This window comes from Sorex araneus, chromosome 7 (genome assembly GCF_027595985.1).
Source record: "Sorex araneus isolate mSorAra2 chromosome 7, mSorAra2.pri, whole genome shotgun sequence".
Classification (NCBI taxonomy): Eukaryota; Metazoa; Chordata; class Mammalia; order Eulipotyphla; family Soricidae; genus Sorex; species Sorex araneus.
This window is the reverse complement of record NC_073308.1, coordinates 56,835,572-56,853,818: the sequence shown is the minus strand read 5'-3', so window position 1 is coordinate 56,853,818 and position 18,247 is coordinate 56,835,572. Positions and strand designations below refer to the sequence as shown.

General features: G+C 41.2%; 1 protein-coding gene across 2 annotated transcripts in view; it reads left to right on the top strand.

Annotated features, from left to right (window-relative positions):
• The first annotated feature begins 5,419 nt into the window (after window positions 1-5,419).
• The window catches only part of GUCY1B1 (guanylate cyclase 1 soluble subunit beta 1), a 48,474-nt gene continuing 35,646 nt past the window's right edge, over window positions 5,420-18,247 (top strand). Inside the window, exons 1-2 of one of the 2 annotated variants that reach the window (XM_004606160.2) lie at window positions 5,420-5,577; window positions 6,201-6,274. In XM_004606160.2, coding sequence (XP_004606217.1) covers window positions 5,575-5,577; window positions 6,201-6,274 — 77 coding nt within the window. In that variant the 5' untranslated portion in view covers window positions 5,420-5,574. Of the gene's footprint in view, window positions 5,578-5,808; window positions 5,989-6,200; window positions 6,275-18,247 lie in introns of those variants that run through there. The other variant, XM_055144630.1, reaches the window with a different exon arrangement.

The window sequence follows — 18,247 nt, the reverse complement described above, 5'->3', positions numbered from 1 at the left end:
TATTAAAAGCTTAGTATATTTCCCAGCCAAGATTATGTGTGGATAGTAGATCAGGTAAAACAACTGGTTTATATTTAAATCAAAATAATTCCCATGCATAATATTAGAGCTAGATCTTATTTTATATAAATTAACATGCTTTCATTTATTTACATAAATGGTAAGTTGATTTATCATATCAGCAGCACTAAATAGCATTCTTTCTATTTTTCCATATATTTCCATTTACTCTATTTTTAAGGTGTGTGATTATATATTTTTGCTCACATATAAGTTCTGATGTAAAATAAACATTTTAAAGCATTTGATAAAAAAGATACTTTAAGAGCTCTATTTCTTTTAATATCCAATAATAAGTGGTTCCTTCTTATCAAACTTGCAGTTAATTTGTAAGTTAAGGAAGTCAGAAGGTCATATCTTTATTAGCAAATCTCTTCCTTCCCCACTGACCCAGAACCTCATACTCAATGTTTCACTTAGAATCCAGTTTTCTCTTTGCTCAAATGCACTCAAAAGTGCTAGTGAATGACTTTTTTTTGTTAGCTGAAATAATGAAAGGAGTTGTGACTATTGTGTTCTCTCAACACTAGTACCAGAACTTTATGAAGAAACAACAAATAGACTCTAAGCCATGCAGAGTTAAGAAGCACGTGAATACAGCACATATCATTGTGTAATAAATTGTCATTAAAGGACTTGATGCTCATGAAATGATCCAAAAATAGAAACCCTAATTTCATGGTAGGGAAAACTGGAAAAATACCAGAGCATTGATAAACACAAGCACAGACCTTAGAATAACCTTTAAAAAAAAAGTGTTCCTCTTCATTCTTAAAAAACAAAAAACAAAAAAACCCCTTGAAAATGGTAGCTATAACATGCTTTATATATTACTTACCCAGGTAACATATTTATAGGCTGTAATTGGAACTCCCTTCAGCTGACATTTTGAAAGCTACATATTGCCTTTTTATTTATAAGTCTTGGATGATTTTCAAATTGCTTAATTGAATGTTGAATTTAGAGCTGGCTAAACCATACCTTAAATGTTTCCTCTTTCTGTTTGATTCTTCACATCTTGGGACAGAGATTGCAATATATTTCCCCCAAGGATATGGTATACTCTAGGTATGACTCTATTCCCATGCTCCTTTGTGACAATGGGTAAGGGTGTTTCTGAAGGACAGTGACCCCATTTCAGATCCTCCATGGCTAGTGGGGATCCTTTCCTTGCTCAAACATCATCCTTAATAGAATCATAAGGACCAGACATAAAACAGCAAAGGTTTAACAAATAGACCTTCTCTTAGTTGCAGAATGAGTATAACACAATTCAAAACCAAAATCAGTAATTGGTTTACAGATGCAAATAAGTGTTAGCTGAAAGGCAGTAAGTGCAAAAAAAAAATTTGCTTGGTGCCCAAAAAGAATATTTAGGTCAAAACTTTTAACTTCATAGAAAAAAAAGATGTTTGTTATTGTTCAGGATGCCCATCTTTCATCCTTCATGTCCTTTCCTGTCTTTCTCCAGGTCAACACATTGAATCAACAGAAAGCAGTTTTCTTTTCTTTCCTCTTTCTCATAGAAAGTCGAAGGCACAAAGGCCCAGAACACCACGACAACCCAAACAGCACTGATTAATGCAGCTCAAAAGAAGGCAAAGAGGAATAATAGCACAGTTTAAAAGAACATGAAAAATTATTGTATCTACATCACTGTCACTGTCACTGTCATCCTGTTGCTCATCAATTTGCTCAAGCGGGTACCAGTAATATCTCCATTGTGAGACTTGTTGTTACTGTTTTTGGCATATTGAATATACCACAGGTTGCTTGCCAGGCTCTGCCGTGCGGGAGAGATAGTCTCAGTAGCTTGCCGACCTCTCCGAGAGAGGCAAAAGGATCAAACCCGGGTTGCCCGTGCGCAAGGCAAACGCCCTATGGGCTGTGCTATCACTAATCTAAGGTATAGAAGGTCATAATTTAAAAGCCGAAAATCTTGGTCTCTCTACTCACTTCTTCTCATTACAGACAATGGCTCTAGCAAAACTTTCCTGAATGGCTTCTGAGATTATGCTTATTGCAATGTATTCCTTTTTTAAAAAAAATATTTTATTTTATTTTTTCGCTTTTTGGGTCACACCTGGTGGTGCACAGGGATTACTCCTGGCTCTGTGCTCAGGAGTCACCCCTGGTGGTGTTCAGGGGACCATATGGTAGGCTGGGAATCGAACCCGGGTCAGCCGCGTGCAAGGCAAACGCCCTACCCACTGAGCTATCGCTCTAGCCCCGCAATATATTCTTATAAGCTGAAAGTAACTTATTGTATAAAACTATTCAAAACTTGAGGGGGCACTGAACATATTAAAAATATTCACAGATGTCAAGAACATGCCTCAGGTGCAGAATACATGTCTCCCAGAAGTGAGATACCTGGATTAGATTCCCTTTACTCTAAAAACAAATAAACATAGAGATGGTTATGCTCATATTCCATTTCCCTTCTAAGAGTTTATCTTTCCTTAAGCATCTTTTTCTATCCTTTATATTGTTTATCTACAATACAGAGCCATTTTTTTAAATAATAAGTATTAGGTAATATTTATTATTCTTGGTTATCTACTAACACAAACACAAGAATAGGAAATTAAAAATATGCACATACTATGACTAGTCTCACAATGGAGATGTTACTGGTGCCTGCTTGAGCAAATCGATGAACAATGGAACGACAGTGCTACAGTGCTACTATGACATAAAATCATACACACAACTACTATAAAGGGACAAAAGGTTGTAGTATTATGAATATCTTTACCTACCACCTGTTCTGTGTTTTATTTTCCTTCACCAAGTGTCATTTTAAAAAGCTTCATTCAAGCATCGTGATTTACAAAGCTATTCATAGTTGAGTTTTAGATGTGCAATGTTCCAGCACTGGACCCGCTACCAGTGTCAACTTCTCTTCACCAATGTTCCCATGTTCCCTCACTTATTCCTCTCCCAACTCCTCCAGTCGGCCCTCTTAAAAGGAACCTAGAAAGAACTTAGAAAAGTTCTGTTGTTTGGATCTGGTGATTTCAGTGTTGACTCTGTGGTTTGTGTATTTGGTGCTCTATCATTCCTAATGTCACTGATGAGTGCACGGCCACTCTGTGATTAAAATTAATTATAATTCAGCAATGATTTAGAGGTTGTATAGAACATCAGGACACTTGCTTTTCACACTGCCAACTCAGGTTTGATCCCTTATGACAGCACATGTTTCCCTGAGTGCTTCCAGGTATGGTCCCTGAGCATTGTTAGATGTAGCCCAGAAACCAAATAAACCGTTTTATGGAATAAAGTGCTTTGTTTATGACTAATCATTTTCTTGTCAATAAAAATTGGATGTTTGGAATTATTTGCTCTTGCATTTGTCTGCACTATAATCATTTCTGCATCAACTCTGCTTCAACACAAGCCTGTAGCTGTGATGTAGCATTTTATTTTGACATTTTCTTTGACATGTTGAAATTGTTTTCACAGAAAGCTATTCACATCATAGAATCCCAATCAAACTTTTCAGACTCACTTGAGACTGATTGCCTGAGAAGCTTGCTTTCCCTTTCTCATTAGTGCTTTTGAGGGACGCAGAGAGGGTGCCACAGCTGGCAGTGGGTTACTCCTGGTTCCCTTCTCTCTCTCGGAGATCACTCCCAGCAGTGCCTGGAAGACCATATGTGGTGCCTGGGGATCTAGCACCAGGCCAGCATCTTACAAGGCAAGCACCCACTCCCATAGTGTCTCTCTCCTGTCCTTCCACCCTTGCTTTGGACCTAACACTTAGTCAATCACTACAATCTCTTCCTGTTCCACTCACCTTTGTGTGGACTCTGTGCATTAACTAACTTAAGTGTCTACTAGATTGGAGTACATAAATTTGTATGCTCATACTTTTAATGAGGACAAAATTCATTTAAGGCAGCATGGCTTGCAATACTATTAATGAGAGAATTAAGTGTGTAATATTCCAACACCACCACGCAGTCCATAAAGTTCTCTCTCTAATCTATACTTCCCTCCCTCACTCAGGTAGGCTCAGTTCTGTAGACCAGTTCTAGACCAAAGGTTGTAGTGCCTTTGGCCATTTGTTATTCCTTACTCTGTTCTTCAGATCATAAGGATGACAGAGATCATTCTGTATCCAACTCACTCATTCTAACTTTCATTTCTTGACATCTATCCCAAAGCTCCAAAACCAATTCAGAAAAGACATTTGTGTTCATTGGGGCTTTAGGGTAGATGACAGGACATAAAATTTCTGGGCCATATGAATTTAAGATTACTCATTTTGCACTTGACCTTTCCTAATTTATCAATGATAAACTAAATTTCTCCAAGAAGGAGAAACAGAAATCATTCTAGACAGTTAAAAACTCCCTGGAGTTAAGGGATTCCAAAGTGTAGGTTGTTCACCTCACCAGCATCCAAACCAGGACATGATTCCATCTGGAAGTGAAGTTTAGTCATGGGCAAAACTGGTTTCAACACAACCTATACCAAACGAAATGACTGTGCATTTTAGCTGGTTCCTTCAACTAGTCTCACCGACTAAAAATAAAATGTGCTAAGGCCAGTATTGTTCAATTTTAGCTTACCAAAAGTTCAGGACCCCAACCACAAAGGAAATGTTATTCGCAGAACAATGATAAATACGAGGATGCTGACCATTAGGGCATAAGGGCATATTCCTTTTGAGGCTTATCCCCTGCAAAACACACACACACACACACACACACACACACACACACACACGCACGCACGCACGCACACGCACACACGCACATACCATACCTCCTTAGATTTTGCAACTCCTGAGGGCAGCCCCTTTGGTTAAGAGGTCAGGAATACTTTTGGTGGAGCCACAACCACCAAAACGCAACCACAGAGTCAGTGTTGACTCTATGGTTTGGGTATTTGACTCTATCATTCCTAATGCCACGGATGAGTGCACGGTCATTCCGTGATTAAAATTAATTATAATTCAGCAATGGTTTAATAGTTGTATAGAATATCAGGGCACTTGCCTTGCACACTGCCAACTCAGGTTCGACCCCTTACGACACCACGTTTCCCTGAGTGCTTCCAGGCATGGTCCCTGGGCATTGTTAGATGTAGCCCAGAAACCAGATGTAGCCCAGAACCCAGAAATGGTTGCGCTCGTCTGGCCCAGAATTCAGGCACGGAGCATGGCCGGGGTTTCTCCGTCGTCATTGTTGTGGCCTCAAATGAAAGGCTTGTCACCGGGGCGGGGGCGGGAAGGCCTGGAGCGCAGCAGCACTGAGAGCATCTGAATTCCCTCCTCTGTCGCTCATTGGCTGGAAGCTGCGAGGCAGCCGCCACCCTCCTGCGGCTCGACTCGCCATTGGCTGCCAAGAGGTGGCAATCAGGGCGGTCCAGCTGCTGCGCTCCTTCCAGCTCTCAGCTGCAGCCGCGGTCCTGTTGCGCTGTCGCCGCTGCAGCCGCCGCCTAGGTCCCCTTGCACCGCGCCTCTGCTTGGAGGCGGCCTCCCCGGCGCCGGGAGCAGACACCATGGTGAGTGCTCGCCATCGGCTTCTAGAACCCTCCGGTCCCAGCCGGGCCTGGTTACCCCAGGGACCCGGCCGCGCCACCGGAACTTGGAGCGGGGGCCGAGGAGCACCCGGCGGGTGGCGGGAGCAGCCCGGCTGTGTGCAAGCTCCTCGGGGGGCTGCGCTGGGGGCGCCGGGGGTAGGGGGGCTGGCGGCGCGAGCTGTCGTAGCCTGTGCTTCCCAGGAGGGTCCGCCGCGCTGCACGGTGGCTTCCAGAGTTCGGGCAGGGGACGTGCGGCCGAGACGCGGGGGCTCCCGGGCGCCGGCCGAGCCGGCTGGTGTGGGAGGCTGAGCGTCGGGAGCAGCGGGGAGATGCGGGGTGCGCGCCCCTCTGCCTGGCTTTCCTCCAGGTCCCTTCCGCCTTGAGCGGTGACAGGTGAGCAGGGGAGAGGAGAGGCGGCATGGGGGTGGGGCGGACGGCCAGACGATCGCGTCCCGGCGGCGCCCCCTCTTTAGCACCGCGCTAGCCCCAACGCAGCAGGGTGCACGGTGGACTCAGCTCCGTTGGGCAGCTCCGCTGCGGCCGCCGAGCGCTTCCCGCCGGCTGCCGCTCCCTGACCCCCGGGTACCCCCTCCCTGTTCCCGCAGTACGGATTTGTGAATCACGCGCTGGAGCTGCTGGTGATCCGCAATTATGGCCCGGAGGTGTGGGAAGACGTCAAGTAAGTGACAAGTCCCCCCGCCCCCTCGCTCGGGCTGGCGCGACGCACGGGGGGTTCCCTGGCGACGCGGGCGCTGTGTCCCCCCGCGCCTCGCTCCCTCCAGCGCTTCCCGGCCGCGGCGCGGGCGCGCATCCTGGGAGCTGCCTCGGCGCGCCGCTCCCGGCTGCAGCTGCGCTCCCACGCTCCGGGCCGAGACCCGGAGAGGAGGGGTGTCGGGCGGGGCCGGGACTGCGAGAGCCTGGGGAAAGGAGGGTGGCGGGGGCGACCTCCCGACCTGGCCTGAGCGTGGGAATGCGCTGCCAACGCCGGGGCCGCTCCCAGGCTCTGCAGGCCCGGCGGCTCCCACGCGCGGAGAAGGACCCCTCCGGGGACCCACAAAGGTCCCACGGTGATCATGCTCCCAGAGGCCCTGGAACTGACGACAGACGGAAGATCTTGGCTCCTCTGTAATTTTTCACACCTTGCAGACATAAAATAGGCGCCTTTGGTATGCATAACCTCTCTTATGACCATGCCTTAAGCAACTGTGAATCAAGTGCCTTGAATTCTGAAATAAAATAAAATTTCTCTTTCTTTATCCCTCTCCTCTTTCACAATTTCGGGTTTTTTTTTTTTTAAACTCTTGTGGAGGGGCCTGTTGATGGGGGGGCTGCTAATTTTAGCCTCCCAGTTGCAGTGGAGAGTTGGGGTTCTGGGCTTCTGGATATGAACAGAAGGTACCACAGCGGACGGCGTTTAAACCTGTTGGAATGATGGGCTATCGCTCCGGACGTGTCAATCTCACAGTCTTCTCTCTGTTTTCCTCTGCTCACTTTAATGAAATTTGCATTTCACGTATTGATCGATGACCGCAACCCACTGGCTGCACCAAAATCATGTTTTTGTATTTTCAGATTGAAAGAATGTGTCAACAGTCAAATGGAGACTTTAGGTGGATAAAGGAGAATACATTGAAATCATTGGCTCTGATTTTGTTTTGTTTGATCAAATAGGTTCCCATGTTATTTTCCTAACAGAGTTATTAATAATGAGTTTTATTTTGGCCATGCTATGCAATTACGTCTAGTAATTTCTTATAACTATCTGTTTCAGTGGAAATAATCAGGGTCAAGCTTAAATCACATTTCAGTGTTCCCTTCCACTGTTTCCTTGTCATTGTGCATTCTTTTATGCTCCATAAACTTTTACCAACACGGCACTTCTACATAAGCTAAAAGGAAGTAGAGAGTTGGCAATGATATGGTTGAATCAAATGAGAAACCAGGACCTTAGGATATGTTGAGAGTGAGTAAACTTGTTCACCTTGTTAAAACATCATCACTGTCATCACTGTCATCCCATTGCTCATCGATATGCTCGAGTGGGCACCAGTAACGTCTCCATTGTGAGACTTGTTTCTGTTTTTGGCATATTGCGTACGCCACGGGTAGCTTGCCAGGCTCAAAAAAATTTTAAATTTTAAAAAATATTTTTGTGTAGAGATTTGTAGAGAATGCATCCACAGAAAGATTTAAAAACAATTACATTATTATAAAGTTATTTTTAAAGTCTCTATCTCTGGGAATTTATTATAGCAGCATGCCTAACCCCCATGTGACATTTTCTTATTAATAAGAAAGAAATTATAAAAATTTCTGGTTAATATGTTGTGACAGTGGATAGTCTTAGAATTTTGAGACCATAATAAAAGGTAGTTATTATGGTTAAACAGGCATTATATATTTAAACCAGATTTAGAACCTGAGTCCTATCTATAACAATTTAGATCACCTTTAATGCAGGATGAAAAATTTATTTTATGAGCAAAAAGCTTAAAAATTAACAAATAGCTTAAAATCAACAAGTAGCTTAAAAATTAAACTTGGTAACTTGTTTACATGATTCCTAGTTCCACCGTAAAAGTATCTTTAAAATATACAAATCCCACTGAAATAACTAACTTTGCCAAATTACTCTAAGAATATCATTGCATTCTACTTTTAAAGCAATGTGTAATTTCTAATCATCAGTACCTTTTAAACCATGAATTTATTTATTTATTTATTTATTTATTTATGTATTTATTTTTGCTTTTTCGGTCACACCCGGCGATGCTCAAGGGTTACTCCTGGCTCTGCACTCAGGAATCACCCCTGGCAGTGCTCAGGGGACCATATGGAATGCTGGGAACCGAACCTGGGTCTGCCCCGTGCAAGGCAAATGCCCTACCTGCCGTGCTATCGCTCCAGCCCCATGAATTTATTTTTAAGTATCTTCAAGCAGCATCTTAATCTGTTTAAATTCTGAACATTTAACTTATTCTAATTTTACTGGTAAAATGAAACAAATAATGTGGAACTTTTGCTTACAAAATTGCTTCAAAGATTATACTGCCTTGCAAGATAGTATTTGATAGTAAGTAAGATAGTACGTATTTGATGGTAAGTAAGATAGTATGTAAGATAGTAAGCAAATTAAGATAGCATTCGTAATCCTAGTGTTAACTTTAATTCTCTGTTTTTGTCTGCTTTTGTCTAAGCATCCCTTTTGGTGGAGACCATCTTGTCTTGGTTTCATTTCTGTATCTGGACTAGACAACATGATTTAGCTTTGTCTAAGAGTAGGTTAATAACCTCTGACTGCCAATCTGAAGCCCCTTAGGTTTTACTATCTGATCCCCAAAGAACATTCCTCTAGTCCACAATGAGAGATTCACTTTGCCTTGGGACAGGAGAAATGTTGGAATCTATTTTTCTAATGTTCCTTGGAAGACTGATCCTTCTTGAGCCCCTAACCCATGAGGCATGGAGAACTGTTGCTGTCAATATTCCAGATGTTTCAGTTCTAAATTTTTAGGAATAACTGAATATATATACATGTGCATATGCAAAAAAATTAACCATCTCAGTAAATAGTAATCAAAACTGATACACATAAAATTTTAAATGATACTTTCTTGGGTTAGTTTGAAATGGACATTGATCTTTCATGAAATTGGTGCTAAACATTTCATAACAAATAAAATTCTAACTAACAAATTCCAGACAGTTAAGATAAGGAAGTGAAAGTGCTTATAAAAGTAAAAAATGTATTCCCTTATATTCTTTTCAATAATTTAAACTGTCACAAGAACTTTAAATTTAATAAGAATCAGCACAGATCTCATAAAGGGCCAAATACTTAATATTTTAGACCAGAAATCATATAGGGGCATTGTGTAGGTAAGTATCTATCTGCTAAAATACAGCTATTTAAAAGTGCGAAGAGATTTTTTTAAAAGTCCAGAGAGATAAAACATTTATCTTCCCTTGCACACTGCTTACCCCAATTTGATCCCAAGCACTGCAAATAGTCCCCAACGTCCCCCAGCACTGCCAAGAGTGATCACTCAGTACAGATTTAAGAATAAACCCTGGGTACCACCAAGTGTAGCCCAAGAAACAAGACACATTATTTTCTCCAAAGCCAGACAAAATCAGATAGTTAACTGGATTTGACTCACAGAATGTCTTAATGCCCCTGTGAATTAGATTAATAACTACATGTGAATAAGCAAAAGACATTTCTAAACCTACTTCATATTATATGTTCTTGGTTTCTTTCCAATTTTCAGTTGGTGCTCCAAGAAACCATAGTTGCTAAGGATGAGAAAGTCAAGCATCATTTAAGAAAATAATGAGGCCAGTGTTTACATTTTAGTAAACTGCATCAATACTAATTAAATCACCCTTATTATCCTCTCATTAATCTTGGTTCCATTACTCATTGCATCAGATTCCCAGGTTCAAGGGCCAGAGAATTAGTACAGCCATTAAAACAAGGATCTTGCTTTGCATAGGGCTGACCAGGGTGAAAACATTAGCACTCCATATGGTTCCCTTGAGCATCACCAGGATTGATTCCTGAGTGCAGTAGTAAACCCTAAGCACATCGGGGTGTGGCCAAAAACCAACTAAACACAGTATTATATTTGATTTTAAATTTTCTAACTTTACTGGAGCATAAAGGTAGGAAATATCTAAGATGCCTAAAAGTATTTAGGCAAGCATGCAGACCCTAAACCTTTCTGAAAACTATTTTTCCTCTGGTAATTAGTAAAAAAATGGTAAAGTAGGTCAAGAGTTAATTAGGTTCTTCGCTGTTTTCTTGGAGTGCTTAGTGATCTCTCCAAAGTGCTAGGAGAACTGAGCAGTGTCAGGGTTCAGTGCAGCCCTTCTCCTCAGCCCTGAAGTAGACTAAGAATTTCAAAGTGCTAGGGTTTCAAAGATGGGGTTTACACTCAGACAACTAGTTACACCTGCAAATGAAACTTCAGATGCTAGTGAGTTTATCAACCCTTTTTCATACCTTCCTCAATCATTTAGGCTAACTAAAATATTTGGTTTTAGAGTAAAATTTCCTACAGGAGATATTCCTGGAGCGAGCAGATACCACTGGGCTAACCTAGCACGCGACAGGGATGAATGGAGATGTTACTGGCGCCTGATCGAGCAAATCAAAGATCACTGGGATGTCAAGTGACAAGTTACAGTGATAGGAGATATTATCTTTACAGTATCTAGCTTACCAGGTTGCTATCTATTTATTTCCTTTTTTGGGCTTTTTTTGGTCACACCCAGTGATGCTATTCCTGGCAGTGCTTGGGGGATCATACGGGATGCCTGGATGGGCTTTATGCAAAACAAATGCCCTACCTGCTGTTCTATCACTCCGACCCTGGGTTGGAATTTATACAGAATCCGACCATATCTGGTGAGTTCAATACAGGGGCTTCCTTTGGTGAACGGAATATCCCTCAGAAATCAAGCCAGAACTTTTAGTTTTTGCCTTTCATTACATAACTTTTGAGAGTTAAAGCAAATTAAATATCATTTAATTTGATGTGTGAGAGAAGGAACTTTGTGCTGTAAATGAGTACCAGAGGAGAAATTAGAAAATCTGCATTGCTTTAATATATGGAGACTTAGTCTTAGCAAATATTGGCTTTGTTACTGCTTGCAAGGAATATTGTCATCCCCATTCACTCACCTCTCTCCAAAATAAGAGACCCGAGCAGAGCAAATGTTTCTTTTCAGAGTTTTGGAAAGCCAGAGTTAGGGGTTGATTAGGACAGGCATTAATGGAACACAGGAAGGGAAATGGAAGTTTTAGAGAAATCTGTAGAATTGGCTCGGTTCAGAGGGCGAAGCTCAAGGCTTGCACACTTGCAACTTCTCTGTCCACTACCTCTTTCCTCTTGTTAAACTCACTGTAAACTGAGTAAATTGTTTCTCAACTTCTTCTACATCAAAATATATTGATGGTAAAGAGATTTCAACACTCTCTGGTGTTTATTATACCACTCTGTGGTTTGTTTCTATTGCGCATTCTGATTTCCCTGCCATGTGATTATGATATATTGAATTTTTTCTTTTGGGGTCACACCTGGCATTGCACAGGGGTACTCCTGGCTCTGCACTCAGGAATTACTCCTGGCGGTGCTTGGAGGGGACCATATAGGATGCTGGGAATTGAAGCCGGGTCGGCCACGTGCAAGACACGTACAAGGTTCTAACACTGTGCTATCACTCCAGTCCCTGAATTGCAGTTTTATTGAAATTCTGTGAGTCCAATTTTCAAATCACCTGAACATGACACCTTCCAGTCCATATGCCCCACTTGCTGTGAGCATCCAAGGCCCCTGGGTCTGCTTTTGGTTCCTCCAGCCTAATTTACTCATATAAGACTGTGTGCTCGGAACTGTGCTAACACAATGCCTGTGCATAGAAGTATCCGTCTTTCCCACTTTCTTCATCTCATCCCCTCCCATGAAAGTAAAATATCTTCATTTTGGGGATGGTAAAACACATGTCACTTCTCTTTGGGTTTATCTTTTGGCACATAGCCTGTCCTGCTCAGGGTCTTCTTCTGGCACTGTATTGGGGGATCTCTCCTGGATAAGCCTAGGAAAACTTAGATAGTGCAGGAATCAAACTGGGGTCTTTGGCATGCAAGGCAAGGGATTTAATCCCTGTGTTCTTTCTCTGGCCCAACCCTATATACTTTTTCTGGTCCAACAGATGCTATGTATTCAGGGGACAATTATTTCATTTTCAAAACCGAACCTTTCCTTCATAGTACATGCGAGATTTTATAATTCTAGATTTGTATCATCTGCTTAATTTCTATTTTGTCTCATGAGATTCTAGACTCTACCACTGTTGCCCAGCAAAAAGCATGGTGAATGGATGTCCACCCTTTTGCTTGGCAGATAAGTGTGAGACCTAAATAATTATATAAATAATATAGAGTTATATAGATAATGTACTTCTATATAGATATCTGTTATTTCACTTGTATGCTTTCTATTTTTTCTACTTTTCTATGCTTTCTCTTCACTTAAGATGTAGAGATAGGCAATATAAGTGCATTATCTTTTAAATTTCCAAGGAATAGGATGCTGTCATACTTATCTGTGATTTTTCAGAGGGTGCAGCCAGAAATTATCTAATGATGAGAACTTCAACTGCTATTTCATAAAATGGAAGAGCTGTTCCAAGTGGATATTTCTTACAAAAGGAAAGGAGCAGAAGGCCTAGATGACAGCATTTCCTTTTGGACATTTCAAATGTCTTTATACTGATAGGATTAAGAACACAACCATTTTTAAATTGTTGCCCTTCAAACATGATTGTACAATGACAGGATTAAGAACACGACTGTCCTGCAGTTTCCAAGTCAGTTGCTAGATTATGGTTCAGGACAAGTTTGAATACTTTAGCAAGTCTCTACTCAAGGAGGTGCGTTTGGGATGCTATTTCAGGTCAGCTTCACAGACTGCAGTTCCTAAGTCTTAAATTAGTTGTAGAAAGCAGATGAGAACACTCACCGTGTCATTCTATTTGAAATGGAGCAGCTTCTCTGTCTTGCGCGCTTAGCATGTGTGCACAATCACATGCCAAAGGCTTCGTTTCTCCTAAGCCCCACAACCACCATAGAAAGTAGATTTGACCATTATACTTATTTTATCAATAAGAGGATTGAGGCTTAAAGTCTCCAAAAGATTGTCTCAACCTAATCAGCTATTAATGATCCTCCATAGACATAGACATGGATCAATTTCTAATAATCATATTATCTACTTATGACCTTTCTTTCTACAGACACCTTAAATTGCATATAGACAACATAGATGTGTGTGTTCTACTAATATGCGAACTGATATATGTGTTGCTATTACTCATTTGGGGTTTGTTTTCCTAGAAGGTCCAAGCCCTTATCTGGGTCATGCTTTTGAAAGTTAATTTTAGTCACCATCCAGAGCATCAACTAAATTATCTCAGAACCTTAGACATGTTGAGTAACTGTGTATACGGAGGAGGAGGAGATGTGACCTTTGGACTCAGGAGGTGAGTATGAGACCAAGAAATGCTGGTCCTGAAGAGAGGGAGGTGGATGCATTGGTGGTGGGTGTTGTGCTGGAAGAAACCATGATTAATAGCCTTGTAAGCCACAGAGTCAGAATAATAAAATAGTTGGGTCCACACCCTGCTGTATTCGAGTTAACTCCTGGCTCTGTGCCCAGGGATAACACTTGGAGGGGCTCTGTGAACCACATATGGTTCAGGTTGACCACATGTAAAGCCTGAGCCCTCTACTATCTCTCTGGCTTTTAAAATAAAGTTTTAGGGGGCTGGAGAGATAGCACAGTGGGTAGGGCATTTGCCTTGCACACCGCCGACCTGGTCAGGTCTGATTCCCAGCATCCCATATGGTCCCCTGAGCATGGCCAGGAGTAATTCCTGAGTGCATGAGCCAGGAGTAACCCCTGTGCATCGCCAGGTGTGACCCCAAAACCAAAAATAAATAAATAAATAAATAAACAAATAAATAAAATTTTTAAAAGTGTTCCAAAGTTTAAACAAACAAATAAAATGGGAAATGCTACCCGGGGGACTGAATAAATTCATTTGTTTGATGAGGGCACTGGGAATTTGAAATGCTTGTGGATTTTTTTTTTTTCAGAGTTCTGGAAGTAACCAAAGATAATCTCTTCCCAGCTGGAAACACAGCAGCATAAATGTAAATATGTACCAAGGGCCACTGGTGTGACTTTACTTTGAATCCTGACTTTCGGCAGAGTAACAGTTAATTAGCTGTTACTGTTTGCAGTGCTTTGGATGTAGTGGGCACACTGACTTGAGAAGAATAGCCTTTTCCAAATAAAAATGGGCCCAGGGAAGACGGCATCACTGCATTGAGAGGGGCTGTCTCTACCACAGTGTGGTTGGACCACTGAAAAATGTAACAACCCTAGAAGCTTCACAGCCGCTCAGAGACTATCCCTGGGAAATTTTAGCTGTTGTATAGACATTAACTTTGATGCTAACTCTGCTTTATAGTGAGAATTTTAAATAATTGGAGAATGCAGCTCAACAATTAGGATGTTCTTACAATGCGTTAAGTAGGACCATTTTTGGAACAAAGCTACTTACAGAGGCATCCGGCCTCCATTCCTGACATTGGATTTGGTGCCTGGAGCCCTACCAGGAGTCATCCTTAAGCACAGAGTCATTAGTCAGCCCGGAGCACAGAAGATATGACCCCCAAACGAAAAAACAAATGCGCACACATGCATTTTTATTAACTCGGGTTCCTAATGAAGATGATGGTAGATTCTGTCTTAATACAGCATATACTTTCTGACATTTCTTTCTTTATTTATTTTTTTGCTGTTTTGGGTCACACCTGGCGATGAACAGGGGTTACTTCTGGCTCTGCCCTCAGGAATTACCCTGGCGGTGCTCACGGGACCATTTGGTATGCTGGGAATCGAACCAGGGTTGGCTGCAGCAAGGCAAACGCTCTACCCGCTGTGCTATTGCTCCAGACCCACTTTCTGACATTTCCTTGGGCTGGCTTGATGTCTGACTGGTTTTTTTTTTTTTTTTTTTTTTTGCTGACTTCCGACACTGCCTGAAGATCCCACTTTTAGGATGCCCATTTCATACTTGCAAGGGGGACTCATTTACCAAAAGGGCTGCAGTTCTCCTGACATGTTATACTTGAAAAGTGGGCGGAAGGAAGGAAGGAAGGAAGGAAGGAAGGAAGGAAGGAAGGAAGGAAGGAAGGAAGGAAGGAAGGAAGGAAGGAAGGAAAGAAGAGAGTGAGGAAGGGGTAAAGGGAGGGCAGGAAGAAAGGAAGAAAGAAAGAGGGAGGGAGAGAGGAAGGGAGGGAGGAAGGGAGGGAGGGAAAGAAAGGAAAGGGGACAATAGCAAGAACCCAGTTCCAGAATGTGGATCCAGTTTGTTTGCTTTCACATTTTGTAAGTAAGGAGCGTCCCCTTCTAAAATCTCAGGGCTAGGACGAACGGAGACGTTACTGAGACCGCTCAAGAAATTCGACCATCAACGGGATGGTGATGATGATGATGATGAATAAAAACAGAACACCATTATGACAAAACACTATAACAAAAGTTATTTGAAAGACATCTATTTCTTTCAAAATATATTGTCGCGCTGTGATACTTTTGAACACCACTGACATCTTTTTTAGGGGACGCTTCTTCTTCCTTCTTTCTTCTTCCTCTTCCTCTTCTTCCTCTTCGTCTTCTTCCTCCTCCTCCTCCCTTCTTCTTCTTCTTCTTCTTCTTCTTCTTCTTCTTCTTCTTCTTCTTCTTCTTCTTCTTCTTCTTCTTCTTCCTCCTGTTCCTCCTCCTCCTCCCTTCTTCTTCTTCTTCTTCTTCTTTTTCTTCTTCTTCTTCCTATTCTTCTTCTTCTTCCTCCTCTTCCTCCTTCTTCTTCTTCTTCCTCTTCTTCCTCTTCCTCCTCTTCCTCTTCCTCACCTCCCTTCTTCTTCATCATCATCTTCTTTTTCTTCTTCTTCTTCTTCTTCCTATTCTTCTTCTTCTTCCTCCTCTTCCTCCTCCTTCTTCTTCTTCCTCTTCTTCCTCTTCCTCCTCTTCCTCCTCCTCCTCCCTTCATGTTCTTCATAATCATCATCTTCTTCTTTTTCTTCTTCTTCCTATTCTTCTTCTTCCTATTCTTCCTCCTCCTCTTCCTCCTTCTTCTTCCTTCTTCTCCCTCTTCTTCCTCTTCCTCCTCTTCCTCCTCCTCCCTTCTTCTTCTTCTTCATCATCATCATCTTCTTCTTCATCATCTTCTTCTTCTTCTTCTTCTTCTTCTTCCTTTTCTTCTTCTTCTTCTCATTCTTCTCATTCTTCTTCTCCTTCCTTCTTCTCCTCCTCCTCCCTCTCCTCCTTCCTCTCCTCCTTCTCCCTCTCCCTCTCCTTCTCCTCCCTCTCCTTCTTCTCCTCCTTCTCCTTCTCCTCCTTCTCCTTTTCCTCCTTCTCCTTTCTTCTTCTTTCTTCTTCCTCTCACTCACTCTCTCTCTCCTTCTCATGTTTGATTTGATTTTTGATGTCTACTTGTTTCCATGACAATATTGAAACTAGTTTTCCTGAACATTTTTGCATTCCATTCTTGTGCTTAGTTCTATCTGTTTACCAATTCACACCAAAATATCTATGATATCACCAATGAGTCTTTCCTTGTAAAGGGAGGAACGTGAAGAATGAAGTACCAGAAAAAGGAAAGTGGGTCCAGAAAGTACTGCTGAGAAAGGCAAACTATCCCTTTGAAATCAGCTTAGATGTTAATTTTTCCAGCTTTGATGTTAAAAATCTCAGCTTAGATGTTAGAAATTGTTGAGTCTGGTGATTCAACCAGACTCAGTGTTACAACTGTTCCTTTCATCTAACTACTACTTCCTACTTATATCCACTTTCCCTCATGGTATTCACTGCTTCATAAAAATATTTGAGTATGCCTTATGTTTATTTCTTATTTCTTTTTTCTGCGAACAAAAAGGCAAATTCCATAAAGATAAGGTTCTCTATGTTATTCGTAGTACAGTAAAAGTCTCTGGAATATAATAGGTGCTAAAACATGTATGGAAAAGCTCTTTTGGAAGTTTGGAGGTTAGAATAACTCATGGACACCCCCACGTGTCCCCAAATATTTTTTAGATAAAGAAAATCAAGGAACCCTGGACATTTTGGATAAATTATGGGAATTTAGTATGAAAATTTGCGGGAGATATAATTCTCTTCCATGTACTACTTATTTTATATTTCAGCCTTCCTCATGGGATTGTGTTATAGTAATATTTAGGAAGCTAAGCGTCAAAGATATGGGGCCTTAATTTTAATAAAACAAATGAGGTGTTGATTCACAGGGGATTTCTAAGGGAATGTTTGTTCCTCCAATTTATGCTGAAGGACTTTATACTTTTACTTTACTCATGTAGATGTAATGATGGTAGAAGTTTCTAAAAATTGTGTTTATTGCAGAATTTATGTCATCAGATTAATTACATTTGGAGAAGAAATTAGAGCAGGGGTTAATTTATTCACATGCATACAAATGTACATATATAGAGAAAGATTTTAATTTATTAATGTATTTGTGGAATGTTCTAAATCAGAGACTTGAAAATTCCAGTCTATAAACCAATACTACTTCATGATATGGTGTCACTGACAACTAGGCTAGTCTTATTCATCAACTCAGAAATTTTATTTCTATGAATTTATTTTATGTTTGCATAGAAATATATGATTAACCATAAAGGTATTCATTGCAACATTGTTTATACTTGTTATGGTATTACAAAACTGTTAAAATGATGTAAAGAATGGCATGAAATATTAATTCAAAATATGGTTTTAAAGCAAGATAATCAAGTGTGTTACATACATATATGCACATATATGTATATACAACTATATATAAGTATTTTCAATCATGAGCTACTTGAATATAGTACTGACTGTTTCTCTGGATGCTCAGGGTTCTGGGGAAATTTTCTTTTGGTTTTTATGTTTACTGTACCTTTCATTTTTATATAATTAGAAGTCCAAGTGTATAAAGTATTAAAAGCAGTTATTAAAAGACAAGTCAGAGTTTGTGTATCTTCATGAGTTTTTTATATTTTACCTACTTTGCATATTTT